The 19797-nt window shown below is 45.1% G+C and overlaps 1 protein-coding gene across 1 annotated transcript in view; it reads right to left on the bottom strand.

Moving 5' to 3' along the window:
- Positions 1-19555, bottom strand: part of NETO2 (neuropilin and tolloid like 2) — a 103449-nt gene extending 83894 nt beyond the window's left edge. The window contains exon 1 of the mRNA XM_030205147.1: positions 19270-19555. Coding sequence (XP_030061007.1) covers positions 19270-19303 — 34 coding nt within the window. The 5' untranslated portion in view covers positions 19304-19555. The remainder of the gene's footprint in view (positions 1-19269) is intronic.
- Between the last annotated feature and the right edge of the window lie 242 nt (positions 19556-19797).

Here is a 19797-nt window from a genome sequence, read left to right as displayed (position 1 = left end):
CAGCACCACATGCTACCTGGTTACTGTCAGGTTAGGGCGGGAGCCCTTACTGCCACCTCAATGGTTGGCGGTAAGTGCTCCCCCTTGCATGGCCATGCGGTAAGAGCAATCTTACCACATGGCCAGGGCTATTTTCAGCCATTTTTACCCGCTGCAGTAAAAAGGGCCGCAGCATGTGGCAAAAACGGCCCCCTCCGCTAACACAGGGTCCTTTTTGTCACAGCTTAGTGAAAGGACCCCTAGTCCTATATAATAATTTGCACCTCCAACGTTCCACGTCTGGCTGCCTGGGTTCGTAACATCTCCTGACGTCTGCCAGCCTCCAGCGTTCCATTCCTCCTCACTGTCCTGCCCTCGCTTCAAGATGTAATGATGTCAGAGAGGGAACAGTGAGAGAGAAGGGAATGCTGGAGGTGAGCTGACGTCAGGAGGGATGTTATGAGCGGGACGGAAGCCAGCACCAGCCAGCCAGAGAACGTTCAGGTACAAATCAAGGGGAGGAGAGAATCGCGGGACATCGAGGGGAGGGAGGGGAGGGGGAGAGGAGGGCAGAGGAAATCTGATGGACTTGGATGGGATAGGAGGACAGTAGAGGAGAGAATCGGGGGACATGGATGGGAGGGCAGGGAAGAGGAGAATCACTGGACATGGAGGAGAGGGAAGAATCGCTGGACATGGAGGGGAGGGCAAGGGAGAGAGAAAAAAAAGCTTACATGACAGCCTTCCTAGGGCCCGTTTCATTGTTGAGGAAACGGGCATGGTTCCTCTAGTGTATTAATAAAGCAATCCACTGGAAAGCTGCTGCTCTAAGGCAAGAGTAACTCTGTGTGTTACATGCCCTAAGAATCTGCACATTATCCCATATAGCATGACTTAAGTTGCACACGCAAATCCAGTCGTATTCTGGATTTGCATGCGCAACTTAATTATTTAACAAGACAATCAACACCGATAATTGCCACTTAATTATTGGCACTAATGGGCATTAATTAGAATTTATACACAGAATTGTCTAAGCATATTCTGTAACATGATGCACGTAAATTCTAAATTGCATAGTTGAACGAGGGGCATGGAATGGATGGGTCATAGGCGTTTCTCAAATCTATGTGTGTGGTTATAGAATACACCTGGTTCGTGCTTAATTTAGGCACTGGGAACTACCCACGACTAAATTTAGTTATGCAGATGGGCGCTTGTCATTCTATAATCCACGCAGAAATTTAATCTTATTCTATAAAGTACGCCTACATTTAGGCATACTTTATAGAAAATGTCTAGGCGTATTTATTTCAGTGCAGATTTTTCAGGCTCCACATATAGAATCTAACCCAGTCCCCCTGATTCTATATATAGTGCTCAAAATTGTACATGCAATTTAATTGCTTAATGAGCCAATCAGTGCCAACAATTGGGAGCTAACAATTATTGGTTCTAATTGGCAATGATTGGAAATTACGTTGACATCTTTATAGTCACTATTCTATAAAAATGCATGTGTAAATTTTTCCGTGCAGATCCAAAAAGGGACATGGCCACTGAAGGCGCATGGGCAGGTCAGGGGTTATTCCTGGAATCTGCACACAGTGTTACAGAATAAGGCCAATCCATGCCTAATTTAGGTGCGGGGATTTACACTACAGCTCAGGTGGTGTAAATCCTCATGCCCAAAAGTGGGCGTGAATCCTGGCACTAAGCACTATTCTATAAACGGCACCTAACTTTGAACACTGTTGTTTTGGTGCCCAAATTCAGGCACCATTTCTAGAATCGAGTCCTATTTGTGTGTTTTAAATGTAAAACCCTAATCAGGTCACCTCCAGACATCCAAGCAGGTGTGAACACAAATCATTTCTTTGTCCTGGTCCTGGCTGTGTTTCCATTACTCTCAGCTCATGGAGTAGATTCTTTGGGTTGGGGGGGGGGAGGGGATGTGATCTCCCTTTATGGCCTAAGGTGTCTCATCCAAACTTATCAAATAACAAACAAAGTCCTTTGAGGTAGACAATTTCTATAATTGCACAGCACTGATCAAAAACACTGCTTCTTCCTGATGTACACTACACCAGACATTAGTACTACTTTTGAGACAATGAGATCATACTCCATATACCCTGGCTTAGGAGTGAGGATCTGATCAAGGTATGTGCAAAACAACATTACTCCCAGATGCACCATTTTATTTTTTAACCAGCGTCTGTGATGATTGGGGGAAGGAGGGAGAGAGATCACACAATTCCTCCATGTAGCAGGGTTTCCAGGTTTCTAAGCAAACCCGGTCCCTAGAAATTGTCTTCTAATTATGTTTAAATCTTTTTTATTAATAGTAACAAAGCTTGTACAAATATACAAGATATCCAACCAATACAAACTGATGGTGCTATAGCTCAGATCGACGTACAAATTTTTCATTTTATCCCCCCTACTTCCCCTCTTCCCCTTGACCATCTCTCCTCTTAATTGTGTTAATCTTTTTATTATTGAATAAAGGAACATTGTAATACAAAAACGTAATGTGTGGCTTCTTAGTCCTTTAAACCTTCTTTCACTTTCCCTCTGCCTCCCATCCCTCCCTTCTTCCTTACCCAAGTCCCAAATCCTCCCCCCCCCCCTTTTCTTGGAAAAACTTCTGCGTCTAGCCATGTGTCCATTAAAAGTTCAATATTCTACTTCTAGCTTGGGAGGTCATTGTATCAAGGAATGGGCTCCAGATGTTCTGAAATTGTCGTCCTGCCTGGGCTTTAAAGTCTGTCACTGCCATCCTTTCCATTCGCATTAATGCGATCATGCGGGCTCTCCACTGAGAACTGGTGGGGTAATGTCTGGTAATCCACTCAGATAAAATCACCTGTTTAGCCACTATGATAGACTTGGTCACAAAGGCTGTTAATCCTGCTGGGATGGGATGGACTAATATCAAATGTCCCAATAGTAAGCCTGGATCATACTTCCATCCTGATAACCACATTCCGGAGACACATTGTATTATATCCTTCCAAAATTGGCGTATACCTCTGCAGGACCACAACATATGCCCCAAAGTAGCCCCCGGCTCTTGACACTTAGGGCACTCTCCCCAAGGAGAGAGTCCCATGTGAAATGCCCTTCGGGGGGATATATACAACCTTAACGCCACCTTGTATTGTGTCTCCCAATGCGATACCATCATTGTCTGTTTTCGCATTGCAAGTATATGTGATTTGAGCTGGGACAAGGTAAGGTTCATTGGTATATCTTGTTGCCACATGAGTAATAGTTTCTTGTAGTCCAACTCTTCTGCCGTATCACGGATATGTCTATGGTGGAACCTAAGAGGCACCCCCTGCTGTGCTGTCAGTGAGAAAGCCGAGGCCAATTCCTCTTGGACATCCCCAGCCAGGTCCTCCCATGATAAGGATTGTATATAATGTCTTAACTGGAAGTAGTGGAACCTGTCTGAGGGAAGCATTGCAAACTCAGTTTTTAAGACTTGAAAGGATTTTGTCTTACCCTCTGGAGTGATTGCCTGCGTCAGATATTCCAGCCCATTCCGTTTCCAGCGGGCAAAAACTGGATAGAGGAGCCCTGGTTCGAAGGCAGGATTTCCACAGATCGACAGATATGGAGTGGTTTTAGCTGAAAACCTATGTAGTTTACAGATCCATTTCCACACCGCCTTCGCGGATCCCATTATTCCAGATTTCTGCAGTATATATGGGGGTGGAGGTCCTCCAGTATGTAGATAATTACTGAAATGTAGGCCAGGAAACAATTGTAATTCCATTGATGTATTGGTATAGTCTTGCGTGCCTCTAAACCAGTCGTTCAAATGACGCATTCCACTGGCAATAGTCAAAAATTTTACATTTAATAGACCCAGTCCACCGTACTCTGTAGGAACACATATTGTGGAGAAAGGGAGGCGTGGTTTCTTCCCCTTCCATAGAAAGGATTGTACTATTTTTGTCAGTTTTTGCTCATCTCTCTTTGTTAGGTGGAGTGGTAATGTTTGAAAAGTGTATAGCCATTTGGGAGCGATAACCATGTTAAACAGAGCTATTCTCCCCATCAGGGAGAGTGGCAATACAGTCCAAGCAAGCAATTGTTTGTTTGTGTCCTGCATTAATCGCTGTACATTTTGTTCATAAAGGGTGGTCAAGTTCATAGGGATATTCACCCCCAGGTATTTTATGGAGGTTTGTGCCCATTGCAAGGGAAATGTCCCTTTCCATCCTGTTCGCACCTCTGGGGATGTTGGCAGCGCCACTGATTTGTGCAAGTTTAAACTGAAACCTGAATAGCCCCCATAATCTTCTATTGTCTGGATTAGTGGTCCCAGTGTGTCAGTGGGCTCTCTCAAGACCACTAGCAAGTCGTCTGCATATGCTAAAATTTTTATGTCCTGGCCTGCCAATGTGACCCCCCGGATATCTGAGGCTGAAGAGACTTTTCTTATCAGAGGTTCCAGGGATATCAAGAATAGCAAAGGCGACAGGGGGCAACCCTGTCTTGTACCTCGTTGAATCTGGAATTCAGGTTCTTTAACACCATTTACCACCACCCCTGCTCTCGGTCCGCTATATAGCGCCTGTATTGCTTGCATAAACCAGCCCTCTATGCCCATCTCTGATAATGTTGAAAACATGAAGTCCCATCCTACTTTATCAAAGGCCTTCTCTGCGTCTAAGCTCAAAATCAGTGTAGGCCTTCGGATCTGTTGGCTTGCTGCTAGGGCCATCAGGATTTTTCGTACATTGTGTACCGATTGGCGACCTCTTACAAAGCCCACCTGCTCCTCCCCTATCAGTGATGGCAGGCATTGTGCCAGTCTTTCTGCCAACATTTTTGCTAATATTTTGGTGTCAACGTTGAGCAGTGATATCGGCCTATAAGATTCCACCTTATCCAGAGGTTTCCCTGGCTTCGGTATCAGTGTAATCAATGCCGAGTTGGCATATCTTGGGAAATTTTTTTTGTCCACTACTTCCTGATAGTAATCTAACAACGCTGCTAAAGCTTCTCCCGGTAACAGTTTAAAATATTCCCCGGATAATCCATCTGGACCAGGAGCTGACCATAATTTTAATGTTTTGATCACCCCTAGTAATTCTTGCATTGTTAATGGATTATTTAGACCTTCCACCTGTTCTACAGTTAATCTTGGAAGCCCCATCTTTTTCAAGTAAGTTCTTGTCGCCTGTTCTGTTGAGGGTGGTCCCGCCTGATATAATGCAGTAAAGTATTTTGTAAACGCCTGCCCTATGTCTCTGTTATCAGTGAGAATGTTCCCCTTAGGGTCTTTAATTGCTGTTATCGTCCTTGGGACTCCTGCGTTTTTTATTAAACGTCCTAGCATTTTGCCTGTTCTGTTACCAAACTTCTGTAATTTAAATTTATAGAACAGAGCTGATTTGAGTTCTTTTTCATGCAGTAAGCTATTCAATGCAACCTGGGTGGCCTTTAAAGTTTCTAAGTTGCCTACTGTAGGCTGATGTAGGTGGACTCTCTTAGCTTTTTGTAATTGTCGTTCCAACCTTAAAATACCAATGGCCCTTTTTTTATTTTTAATGTGACAATATGCTATGATGGCCCCTCGTAATACTGCTTTAGAAGCGGACCAGAATAGCTCTGGTTGTGAATCTAGATGTACTTGATTATGTTCTAGGTATTGGGCCCAGGTCTTTTGTATATGGGTTCGTAAATGTTGATCTTGGTATAACTGTGCTGGAAATCTCCACCCTCTCCCCCCCCTATCATCCTGTCTTCTAATTATATTGTGACAGGGAATACCCCGCTCTCACCCCCTCCACACTAGGATCCTCTTCAGCACCCAAACTCCCTCTGGGAATTACCCCCACTGTATCTCTCTCTCTATGGTCGGCTCCGGATGGAAACCTCTCTTTGGCTCGTAAGCCAGAATCTCCACAGCAGCCTCTTCCTTTCTTGAAAAATAAAGAGGTGAGAATAAAATCCCCTGTCTCCAGACAAGCTTCATGAAGGACACACATTTACATTCAAGGGAGGGAGAGTCTTCACAAGACAAAACTAACAAGCTCACACAGAGACCAAGAGTGTTAGCATCAGTTTCCTCCAATCACAACTAAAAATCATCTCACCAACTCTAGGGATCCCTGACTTATAAACAATTAGCAAGAACCACTACGGCAAGGTAGGCAAGGGATGCTATAGCAACATAATGTACACCTCTTCACTATACTGCCAGGAAAAATACCAGGATAGCGAGGGATCGATGCACAAAACTTACTGGGCCAGTACTGTGGTCTTTTTGACTAGCCCCAGCTGGTTTAGCAAGCAGGGTATTCAGCGGATGATGCACAAAGGGGTTCTGCAGGCTCCTTTCCATCCTTTCCGAGAATCACATGCAAAAGTATGCTAATAAGCACAGCAGTCTTGTACAGGGAAATTTTTACGGGCGGTCAGGAGCTGTCGACACTGCTGAATCCTGACGGCGAAAGCAGCAAGGAGCAGATTCCCCCACAACTTGCTAAGACTAGCCTGTAAAATTACAGAGCAGAGTACAGAGTAATTATGTAGTCAGAAGACATGAGGAGCAAAGCGGCAGGTTTCATGCTTTTCAGCCCAGCTGCTAGTGATCCAACTGCTTGTGTGTTGAAACACTATGGAGGCATGTTCAGGGCATGTGCAGAGCAGCCAAGCTTAGCAACTGACTGCTCTGTGCTTGCCTTGACAGCCTTCCCTACCGAGCTGCACAGCAAAAGTCCATGCAGCTTAGTTACATGCGATTTCTTTAGTGAATCACTCGCTATTTCCACTTTAGTAATGATCACAGTAATTTACAAAGCTAAAGTATAAATACAAGAAGAACGGAATGCCATAAAATGATAGGAAAGAGTAAGTCATTCACACACACCCAACCACCCCCACCAAACAAATCTGGCACCCCAAACACCAAGACAAAAAAAAAGAGCTTTCAGCTACTTTTTAAAACAAGGCAACAATTGAACAATTTAAAACAAGGCTGTCTCCGCTTACAATGCCACTCTCTCCTCTGCCCTAGACACCCTTGCACCGTCCGTTTCCCGTCCCTCAAAGCGCACTAATCCCCAGCCCTGGCTTAACCCTTGCACCCGATACCTTCGCTCCTGCACCCGATCGGCTGAATGCCTATGGAGGAAATCTCGCACCCTTACTGATTTCATTCACCACAAATTCATGCTATCCTCCTTCCAGTCCTCCCTATTCCTCGCCAAACAGGACTAATACACCCAATTGACTAATTCCCTCAGCTCTAACCCTCGTTGTCTCTTTGCCACCCTCAACTCCCTCCTCAAAGTGCCCTCCGCTCCCACCCCCCCCCCTCACTCTCTCCACAATCACTGGCTGACTACTTCTGCGATAAGGTCCAGAAGATCAACCTCGAATTCACCACTAAACCTTCTCCTCCTCGTCATCCCATAACCCACTCCCTCAACCAACCAACCCAGGCCTCCTTCTCCTCTTTTCCTGATATCACCGAAGAGGAAACCGCCCATCTTCTCTCCTCCTCGAAATGCACCACCTGTTCCTCTGACCCCATCCCCACCAACCTACTTAACACCATCTCTCCTACTATCACCCCCTCCCCATCTGTCATATCCTCAACCTCTCTCTCTCCACTGCAACTGTCCCTGACACCTTCAAGCATGCTGTAGTCACACCACTCCTCAAAAAACCATCACTTGACCCTACCTGTCCCTCCAACTACCGCCCCATTTCCCTCCTACCCTTCCTCTCCAAAATACTTGAACGCGCCGTTCACAGCCATTGCCTTGATTTTCTCTCCTCTCATGCCATCCTCGATCCGCTTCAATCTGGCTTTCGCCCACTACACTCAACAGAAACGGCACTATCTAAAGTCTGCAATGACCTGTTCCTCACCAAATCCAAAGGTCATTACTCCATCCTCATCCTCCTCAACCTATCCGCCACTTTTGACACTGTCAATCACAACTTACTTCTCGACACACTGTCCTCTTTTGGGTTCCAGGGCTCTGTCCTCTCCTGGTTCTCCTGTTACCTCTCCCATCGTACCTTTAGAGTACACTCTCATGGTTCTTCCTCCAAACCTATCCCGCTCTCTGTTGGCGTCCCTCAGGGATCTGTCCTTGGACCCCTTCTTTTCTCAATTTACACCTCTTCCCTGGGCTCCCTGATCTCATCTCATGGCTTCCACTATCATCTTTATGCTGACGACACCCAGCTTTATCTCTCCATACCAGACATCACTGCAGAAACCCAGGCCAAAGTATCAGCCTGCTTATCCGACATTGCTGCCTGGATGTCCAACCGCCACCTGAAACTGAACATGGCCAAGACCGATCTTCTTGTTTTCCCACCCAAACCCACTTCTCCTCTCCCTCCACTCTCTATCTCGGTTGATAACACCCTCATCGTCCCCGTCTCATCTGCCCACAACCTCGGTGTCATCTTCGACTCCTCCCTCTCCTTCTCTGCGCATATCCAGCAGATAGCCAAGACCTGTCGATTCTTCCTCTATAACATTAGCAAAATTCGCCCTTTCCTCTCAGAGCACACCACCCGAACTCTCATCCACTCTCTCATTACCTCTCACCTTGACTACTGCAACCTACTCCTCACTGGTCTCCCACTTAGCCATCTATCCCCCCTTCAGTCTGTTCAGAACTCTGCTGCACGCCTTATCTTCCACCTGGACCGATACACTCATATCACCCCTCTCCTCAAGTCACTTCATTGGCTTCCGATCAGGTACCGCATTCAGTTCAAGCTTCTGCTTCTAACCTACAAATGCACTCGATCTGCAGCCCCTCCTTACCTCTCAACCCTCATCTCCCCTTACGTTCCTACCCGTAACCTCCGCTCTCAGGACAAATCCCTCCTTTCAGTGCCCTTCTCCACCACCGCCAACTCCAGGCTCCGCCCTTTCTGCCTCGCCTCACCCCATATGTGGAACGGACTCCCTGAGCCCATACGCCAGGCCCCCTCCCTGCTCATCTTCAAATCATTGCTCAAAGCCCACCTCTTCAATGTCACCTTCGGCACCTAACCATTACACCTCTACTCAGGAAATCTAGACTTCCCCAACTTGACATTTCGTTCTTTTAGATTGTAAGCTCCTTTGAGCAGGGACCGTCCTTCTTTGTTAACTTGTACAGCGCTGCGTAACCCTAGTAGCGCTCTAGAAATGTTAAGTAGTAGTAGTAGTAGTAACATCCCTTAGATCACTAGGAAGGCTGTTCCTAAGCATAGGAGTGATCAAATTGTTTCTTCATCACTCTCATAGTCAGTAATAATGAAAGCTTTTACAGAAGGTAAAGTAGCATTCCCCAACCTTTTTGTGGGTAACAGTGTACTATGTACGTTGTTCAACCATGCCAAAAGGAGGGAAGGGTGGGTCACTGAACAGTGAGAGTAAGTCTATAAAGATTGAAATGCAGAGAGCACTGTTATAGAATCAAGTGTAAGTCAGCATTTGCACATCAAAATTTAGGTGCTATCACATATGCCATGTAAAGGCAGGTGTAAATGTTAGCATAGAAAAAATATACTTTAGTGTGTAACTTAAAGCATTCTATAAGTTATATGTCAAAGTGTGGGACCAGGCCCTTGCTCCACCACATCAATACCCCCCTTGCAGTTATCAGGTTGTGCAGTAAAGACTAGATTCTATATATGGCACCTGAAAAATCGACGTTGAAAATATTTCTGCCTAGGTGTATTCTGTAAACTGTGCCTTGACTTAGTTGCAGTTTATAGAATATGCCTAACTAGTTTATAGAATACACCTAGTGGCCATGCCTGTGCCTAACTCTAAGCACGTCCATTTGTGCCCAGTAAACTTGGTGTGTATATACTGGCGCCTAAGTTAGGCACGAAGTAAGTGTATATACTACAACCATACGTGTAGGTTTTCAGAATGCCCACAGCCCGTCCATTCCACACCCATGGCCACACCCTCTTTTTGGCAGTGCATATTAGAATTTTCACATACCACCTTCCAGAATACGCCTAGCAAATTGTGTGCGTAAATTATAATTAATACCAATTAGTATCAATAATGACTTGTGAAGTGGCAATTATCGGCGCTGACTGACTTGTTAAGTAATTAAATTGTGTGTGCAAATCCAGAGTACAACCAGATTTGCACACACAATTTCAGTCGCACTTGTAGAATATCATTCAGTGCCCTACCAATACTTACACGCATGAATATTACATTCATGCACATAAGGGTTAGTATTCTATAATCGTAGCATATAAATGGCACATGCATTTAGGCACTAAGATTATAGAATAAGGGGGAATGGGCATAGTTATGCATGCTATTTTATTTATTTATAATCACTTATAACTCGCCTATTAACTAGGCAAGGAACAAAGAACATATAATAAAATACATAAAACATGGCAAACAACAAACGTATTACAAATCATACATTAAATGTAAAGCTAAAAATAGAAATCTAAATAACAAATTCTTTTTACAGAATTTAATATGGCAGCATCATAGATCCAGTCCCAAGCCTTCTTACTCCATAAAGGCTTGAATAAACAAAAAGGTATTCAATTTTCCTTTAAATCCAGTAATAGATGAACATCTGAATACTTCTGGGAAGTTTGTTCCATATGCCTGGACCAGCCAAGGAGAAAACGCCATTACAAGTATCAACATATCGAACCTTCACTAAAGAAGGCTGTACCAATAGCCAAGTTCCTATAGATCTCAAGGATCAAGCTGGTTCATAGAGCTTCAGAGTATTCTTCAAATATTCAGGAACACCACTGGTCAGTTTTAAAAACAACCATCAGTACTTTAAACGTTATCCTGAAGCTCTCAGGTAGCCAATGTAAAGACTTCAAAGAAGATGTAACATGCCCAGTACTTTGTAATCTCATAATCAGCCGTATAGCACCATGTTGTACATCCAGTAATGCTTTACAAGATTGAGATAAACCCAGGTGAAGACTATTAAAATAATCTAATCTACACAAAATTAAACTCTGAACTGCTATCCAAAAATCAGATCAAGGAATCAGGAATAGGTTTAATTTTGCTTAGAAGATGTAATTGATAGAAACAACTTTGAGCTATCTTTGCTACCCTTGTCTTAAAATTCAATTGTGCATCCAGTACAACTCCAAAGCTTACAATCTGATGTTTAATAGGAACAAGAAAGCCCTGGAGTTATACTGGGTCAACCTGGCAACAAACCTCCCGACTGACGAGCATAATTTCAGTCTTTACTAAATTTAAAGCCAACCTATTACTCTTCATCCAAAGTTGAATAGTATCTATACATTGCTGTGATTTTGAACGACCAGATACAAAACCATCATCAATCAAAAAGAAAAACAATGTCATCTACATAAACCCTAAAATCATCTTTCAAGCCTCTTAACACATCACATAAGGGTTTCAAAAACAGGTTAAACAGTATAGCTGACAGGGCAGACCCTGTGGAACAACCACATTCAAAACATGGACCTCAGATATCATATCATCCCCCTTTACTATCATCCTACAATTTTCCAAATAAGATGAAAACCACTCATGAACTTTTCCCCTCAGACCCATATCCCACAAACGCTGTAATAAAATAGTATCATTTGTCAAATCAAATGCAGAGGAGATATCGAGACAAAACAAAAATTTTCTTGTGCCTCAATTCCTTTCTTTATCACATTCACAGTGGATATTAATAAAGCTTTTGTGCTATGTCCTTCTCAAAAAACATACTATTTCCTGTCTAATAGAGCCATTTTGTCAATACATGACATCAACTGGTTCAGTACCAACTTCTCAATAATTTTACTCAATGCTGATATCACAGAAATTGGCCTAGAATTAGACCAAGCAGATACATCCAAATTATTATTATTTTTTAACAAAAGTTTAACTGTGGCATTTTAAGCTGGTCATGTATCCTCCCCTCACCCAGGGGTCCTTTAATCAAACTGCAGTAAAAGGGGGTTTGCACTGGCATCAACATGTGTTTTTTGACGTACAGTGAGGCCCCATTTTACTGCAGTGAGTAAAAGTGTCTTTTTATTTCTTTAAAGAAATGGCCATCAGCATGTGAACCACTTGCCACGTGGCATTTTGGGGAGCAGCACTTACCACCACCCACTGAGGTGGCAGTAAGGGCTCCCACGCTAACCCAGTGGTAACTGCACAGCGCTCGGCACTGCCCTATTACCACCGGGTCAACACTAGTGCTACACTGGGGGTAGGAACTACTGCCGGGCTACTGTGGTAGCCTAGTGGTAGTTCTAGATTAGCAAGCATTAAACCAGCATTGGGCATAGGGGTGTAGCTAGACCTCGATGGGAGGGGGGTCCAGAGCCCGAGGTGGGGGGGAGCACAGTTTAGCCTGCCTCCTCCAGCCGCCGACCCCCCTGCCACTTTCGACCTCCCCCCACCACCAGGTACCTTTGCTGGCGGGGGTCCCCAACCCCCGCCAGCTGAAGCCTTCTTCATCGCCGGTCTCCGGTGCCTTCGCTGATCTGTTTCTGTCAGTCCTGGCTCCTGACATCCTGCATGGACGTCCTGCATGGGGCTAGATTCAGGACGTGCAAGCAGGACGTCAGGACTGACAGAAACAGATCAACGAAGGCGCCGGAGATGGTCGCTGAGGAAGACTTTGACTGGCGGGGGTTGGGGACCTCTGCCAGCAAAGGTACCTGACGGCGGTGGGGAGGATCAAATGTAGAGGGGGCCAGGGCTAAATCTGTGGGGGCCCATGCCACCGTGGCCCCACCTAGCTATGCCCCTGATTGGGCATACCGCTGCTTCGTAAAAGACCCCCTCAATGATTTATTCACCATTTACAACAAAGCAGGAGCACGTTTATCACCCAAACCCCTTAAAATCACTGAACAGCAGCCTTCATGAACTGCCCTAGTTGGTGTCAATCAACAAACTGCATTTTTAACTTCATGCTCTTGAACTTCCTCAAAAACTTCCTAAACAGAGGTATTCTGAGTCAGCTCATCCTGCACAAGATCTACCTGATTTAAGACAGACCTTTGGCAGCAAAAAACATGAAAAAAATCAGCAAACAGAGCGGTTATCGCAGTCCAATCTCTGAGTGCCAGTCAAAAAGCAACAGCGTTAAATAGCTCTGTTAGGGTTCCTTTTTTACTAAGGTGCGCTGAAAAATGGCTTGCAGTAGTGTAGGCGCAGGTTTTAGCCACGCGCCCATCCATTTTTCAGCACGCCTGTAAAAAAAAGCCCTTTATAAAAATTTTTACCAAAAATGGACGTGCAGCAAAATCAAAATTGACGTGCGTCTATTTTGGGTCTGTGACCTTACCACCAGCCATTGACCTAGCGGTAAAGTCTCACTCAGTACCTGGGTGGTAATAACCTATGCGCGCCAAATGCCACTTGGCGCGCGTCCAAAAATACATTTTTCAGCCACACGTATTGGCTGCGTGCCAAAAATAAAATTACAGCAAGAGCCATGCGGTAGCCGTTCGGAAACTCCATTCTGGTGCATGTTGGGCGCGTAGAGACTTACATGACTTAATAAAAGGGCCCCTCAGTTTATTAACAGCTTGAGAAATTTTAGAATGAAAATAACTACTTGTAAGAAGCTCACAGGCACTTAAACATTCCTGCAAACACAGATTTATAGGAATCATAATTATCAGTCTCGTGTGATTTCCTCCATTTTCTCTCAAACCATCTTAAAGACCTGCAGCCACCTCCAAGGGAGGACAGCAACATAGATTAGATCTAGTGCCCACCAGGAGGGAGCGCACACCGGGGTTTTGCTCTTCCTCCAGGTACATGAAAGGTCACAGAGAAAGGTGCTGCAGTTTGCATTTAATCTTTCCTGGGCAGCAATAATCAAAGCAGAAGCCTGTATGGACTTTTGCTTTGATTATGGGTGCAAACTGATGGAGAAGAAGTACTACAGAGTCTACACCAGGGGCCACTAATGAGGGATTCCGAAAGGAGCCCAGTTGCATGGACTGTGGCCCAAAATTGTTGCTGCAAAGGAACAGACTAAGGGGTCCTTTTACTAAGTTTATCTTAATGGATTTAGTGCACACCAACAATTAGAGTGTACTAAATGTATACCTAGGGACTGCATGGCACTTAACGCACACTAATTCATTACTGCACCTTAATAAAAGGACCCCTAAGTATGTTATGACTGGGGTGAGCAATCTTCAGGGAGCTGTGAAAGAAAAGCCCAATCCATTGAGCCGGAAGAATCCCCTAACAGGTTGTGAACGGGCTTTACTCATCCTGCAATACAGAAAAATGGTAAATCTATAATGAAGAATACACCCAGGAATGTAACAGGACAGGGAGTTTAGCATCAAAGGAGCATCTGCTGTCCTTTCTCAAACATTGCTGAGAACATCTCTGTACAGAGTATAAAGGAATACTGCCCTTGACATGCAAAACAATCATTTCCTAGTACAGTGCAGGTCAATAAAACTGCTGCAGTGAAAACGAGGGAAAAGAACATTTTCTGTACTGCACATCACAGGGCTGAAACCCCTAGAGCGAGGATTCCCCATCCTATGCCAGTGACCCCACAGCCAGTCGGGTTTTCAGGATGTCCCATGAGGCAGGGGAGTAGCCAGACATCAAGGTGGGAGGGGGGCACATTTTGGTCACCGCCCCACCACCAACCCCCCTTCACTGCCTCGCCACCCCCTCTGCAACCCACTGCCACCGCTGTACATCTTAGCTAGTGGGAGTCCCCAACCCCCACCAGCTGAAGCACTGCCGCTGCAGATACCTTGGCTAGTGGGGATCCCCAACCCCTGCCAGCTGAAGACTCTCAATTTCACTAAAAGGAGCGTGCCTGACATGAAGGGAAGAGAGAGCAGGGCAGACAATGCAGTGGCGCCACCGCAGACCAGCGCCAACCAGGGGCCCAGAGCAAATTGGGGGGGGGGGGCAGGCCCCCATGGCCCCACCTAGCTACGCCACTGCTATGAGGTAAACGTGCATCCTAGTGAGTCACCAATGTATGCCAGTTTCTTTCATTTGAATTCATTGGAGATAGCCTCAAAACTCAACTAGCTGTGGGTTTACCAAGTAAAGTAAAAAGTCCTCAGTACATTAGCTGCTTTACAGCCCTCTTGAATCATAGACACAAAGTGTCTGCAAAGCGTGAAAGACATAACCCAAAAATAGGGATGTACAAAATGATAGCTATGAAAACATGTCATTAACACTTAGGAGGGAGGAGGGGGATAAGACTCAAGTAGGTCAGGACTGGGAGAGTTGTGTCTCTGAAGAGGCTACATTAATGTCACAGTGACTGTTCTCTTGCCAGAGTTAAAAAAAAAAGTGGGTGCCTTAGAAAAAGGTAACCAGGTGAAAAAGAAAAGACAATAACGTCAATTTGGAAAAACAAGACTAAATGTCTCAAATACAAAGAGGGGCATAATCGAACGGGGCGCCCAAGTTTTCATGAGGGCCTCCTCGCAGTATGGCCCCGTGAAGGGGGCGAGGAAAACTGTATTATCGAAACAAGATGGGCATCCATCTTTCGTTTCAATAATACAGTTGGGGACGCCCAAATCTCAACATTTAGGTCGACCTTAGAGATGGTCGACCTAAATGTTGAGATGGTCGACCTTAGAGATGGTCGTCCCCGGTTTTTGGCCATAATGGAAACTGAGGACGCCCATCTCAAAAACGACCAAATACAAGCCATTTGGTCATGGGAGGAGCCAGAATTCGTACTGCACTGGTCCCCCTGACATGCCAGGATACCAACCAGGCACCCTAGGGGGCACTGCAGTGGACTTTACAAATTGCTCCCAGGTGCATAGCTCCCTTACCTTGGGTGATGAGCCCCCCCCAAACCTACTCCCCACAACTGTACACCACTACCATAGCCCCAAGGGGTGAAGGGGGCACCTACATGTGGGTACAGTGGGTTTCGGGTGGGTTTTGGAGGGCTCACATTTACCACCACAAGTGTAACAGATAGGGGGGGGATGTGCCTGGATCTGCCTGCCTGAAGTGCACTGCACCCACTAAAACTGCTTCAGGGACCTGCATACTGCTGTCATGGAGCTGAGTATGACATTTCAGGCTGGCAAAAAAAAAAATTTTTAAGTTTTTTTTAGGGTGGGAGGGGGTTGGTGACCACTGAGGGAGTAAGGGGAGGTCATCCCCAATTACCTCCGGTGGTCATCTGGTCAGTTCAGGGACCTTTTCACGGCTTGGTCGCAAGAAATAAATGGACCAAGTAAAGTCGGCCAAGTGCTGATCAGGGACGCCCTTCTTTTTTCCATTATTGGTCGAGGATGCCCATCTCTTAAACACACCCCAGTTCCTCCTTCGTTACGGTGCCAACACGTCCCCGTGAACTTTAGTCATCCCGGCGACGGGAAGCAGTTGAGGATGCCCAAAATCAGCTTTCGATTATGCCGATTTGGGCGACCCTGAGAGAAGGACGCCCATCTCCCGATTCGTGTCGGAAGATGGGCGCCCCTTCTCTTTCGAAAATATGCCTGAAAGTGACCTTAGGATCATCAGGCAGACAGTACACAAACTGTTTCAATGTGACAGCCACATATTTTTGATAAGCAGGAACAATATAAATGGACATACACACAATATTTCCCTCTGCACGGGAGTCACTTACCTGAAAACAGCCCATGGTAGGGTAGCAGCACACTGTTCTGCATATTATTATTAATTTTTTTAAATTAAGCATGACAAGGGTAGGTCATTTTTTCCCAGTTCAGCCTGAAGTTAGATAATACTGTATAGCTCTTACATCTAGCAAAACACGATCGGTGATGGATTGTTGCAACCAGTCCAGATGTGTACCTTCTAGAAATAACTGAATACTCTAAGTACCCTCACACTCTTTTGCAGTTCAACTGATATCCCAAAGCAGAGATTGGAGATTGTGGAAGCCCTTTCTCTTTCTATCTGTCCTTCACTGGTAGATGGAACGAACGAGTTTCATAGGGTGCACTGACTAATATACACTTGGATTATTGAAACAAAGCGGATGTATCTAGTCACAAAAGATCAAAATAAGTACATGTAATTTTGTATTACTATGCTGTGTTTGCTCAAGTGCTTTCAGTAAACAGAAAATTACATGCATTCCAAGAACAGCCTTAAATGCCATTAAACCGGTACCAGGACAAAGTATCAACAGTAACATATCCAATCTGTCGCCTTTACCAAAATCCACATAATTGTGTATACAGCCCTGAGGCACTGTAACCTAGAAAACCCGGTTTAATAATATAATATAGTACACTAAGAAGTCTACTTGTTGCATTTTATTAATTTATAAATGTGGATGTAGGTGAAAAGATGCCTGACAGATGATGAAAGTTGCTCTTCGTTTACAGAATTAAATTCATGCTTATCCAATGGATTATTTTCTCATTCTCAGCAACGGTAATGTGAATTATTGAGACTGTTTGCCAAGCGCATAATTAGCATTCAGGAAGAAGCATCTTGTTTGAGATGGATCTTTCTAGGGGGAAAAAAAATCTGTGACACCAGTTTTCCAGTTAGCCCCGACCAAACAGAAAATAGAAAGGCAAAGCCTCCTTCAGCCACTGCATATTGTGAAATACACGACAAGCCTCACAAAAAGGTGTGGACCAGATTATTCAGATCAACAAAAGAGAAAGATTACTTGACACTAAAACAGATTAAATCTAATCTGGAAGCTTTTGAGCGTATCTGAAAGTTTCTTTCTCCAACAGCCTGAGCTAAGGAGGTAGGAAGAGGGTAGCTGTTAATCACAAGTCCTTAGCACATATTACTATGATTTCTTGGTTACTGTGGCTTAAATTTAGGCATTGTATTAATACAGTCCAATGAATAACATCCCAGTCATTACCCTCTGTATCCCTGCCGCAGTTCTAAGAAATAAAGAAACGCTCTCAAGCAGCTTTCTTCTCACAGTGCCACACTGAAACACTTTTCTTGTTGACTTGATTTTCTCAGAACGAATTTAGCATTTGAATACGGTGGTTTCATGTTGATTTCCCAACCCACAGTTGTGTAACAGTCAGGTTGACAAACCCACACAGGACTTGGGGGTTTTCATACACAACTGCAGCGAAAAAGAAAGACCCCTTTCAGCCAGACTCATTTATAAGCAACCCTGTCTCCGAAGAGGAGGACTTCTACCTCTCTGCTGAATGAGGTTACATTTCTGCACAAAATGAAATGTCTCACATGAGATAAACATTAAAAAAAATAGGTTATTCGGAACAGTATATGCAACGAGACAGAAGTTCAGATCTTGAAAACTGCAACCTTTTTGGCTTCTTGCACCACCACGTCTGTCATTTTCAAAAGCTGCTATTAATGTTGTGTTATATATATATTTGTAGACTGTCTCCCCTGAAGGAACGCAGCCCAGATCGGTTTTTTAATAAAATACCTAGCCATACTACTACATCATAAGAAATAATATACCAATGCTCTTAATACTAGCCAAGGGACCAGTACGATGACCTTGCATATACCTGGAGCCAGAGCAAAAAACCCTGTGTGTTCTCCCTTCTGGTGGGCACTGGGTCTAATGCATTTTGCCCTCCTCCCTTGGGGGTGATAGCAGGTTTTAGGTGAAGTGCAGGGTGGGAAGGAATTGGAGCAAAGAGTAAACACACAGAGCAATATTATTTTCTGGGATAAGTTTCCCCTGAAGCTTTTTCGCGGGCATGTTATTCATTGTTTCAGTGACTACCTGGCACATTACACGCCACATGTAGTATGTGGCATGTCAGGCAGTTACTGACCCCCCCCCCTCCACCTCCAACTCTGGGAGGGTAGCCACTGCTGGGGTGGTTTCTCATTTGACAGATGCCTAGTTCCACTACTACTGCGGCTCTGTGGACTGAGTCAGAAGGCGACGACCCACTAAGAGAAAAGTTGCATCTATGCTGATAAGGAAAGAAGATGCAGCTAGCACATACCACTATAGATAGAGCTGCTAGAACTTTGCAAACCTTGACATGGGTAATGAAGAAGAGTTAAAGAATAAGGAAAATCATGTGTCAGGCAGAACGTTCATGGGCCATCAGAAATGAATGGAACGGTCTGTTTCTACCGCCTTAAGTGCTCCTGTCAAAAGGCACAATTGGGCCAGGAAGTCCACGACTGGGCGCAGTTCTCCGCCTGGTCCTGTAGGGGGCGCCCAGAGACCAAGTGAGGCTTAAACTTCTGCTATAGTGAGGAAAGTGGGGCAGCAGACCCCCGATTCATTTGCTTAAAAAATAAAAGCTCTCTTTGAGAATCCTTTTTCTATAAACACAGAAACGCAACCTTACCTTTCAGTGCAAAGTAGTATTTTTCTAATGCCATTTTGACTTCGATCCACTGTAGCTGGGTTTAAGATTCCCTATAATCCGAAAGGGAGGGGGAAAGCTTCGGTTGTCACACAGCTATAAAGGGAGCCCCCGCTTCCCAGCCATGCGGAGAGAAGGGACCTACCGATCCCGTTTAGAACCTCTTCCCACAGAATCCCATCGCCTCACGAATAGTTCCGCTCCTTAGGCTTGCCATGCCAAGCTCTCATCGTGTCACTCCCAAGCTGGACTTCTGCCTCCGCGGGAAGCTCTGTGCTGTTCGCTATCACTCAGTTCCATGGGCGGAGCCGCAGCAGAGCGTGGCGAACGGACGAGCGGAGGGAACAGCCTCAAGCTGGCTCCCGGTTGAACTGAAGCTTCTAACCACTCCAGACACGCCTGAGCCCCGATCGCTTGAATGAGCCGCTTCTACGCATGTGCCCTCCCTTGGCGTTCCCCTAGCCGGCGGAACGCAGCCCACTCGGGGGAGTTGGGGAGGAGGAATGCGTT

The sequence above is a fragment of the Microcaecilia unicolor genome, chromosome 5 (assembly GCF_901765095.1).
Source record: "Microcaecilia unicolor chromosome 5, aMicUni1.1, whole genome shotgun sequence".
In the NCBI taxonomy this organism is placed as follows: domain Eukaryota; kingdom Metazoa; phylum Chordata; class Amphibia; order Gymnophiona; family Siphonopidae; genus Microcaecilia; species Microcaecilia unicolor.
This window is presented reverse-complemented; position numbering and strand designations above follow the sequence as displayed.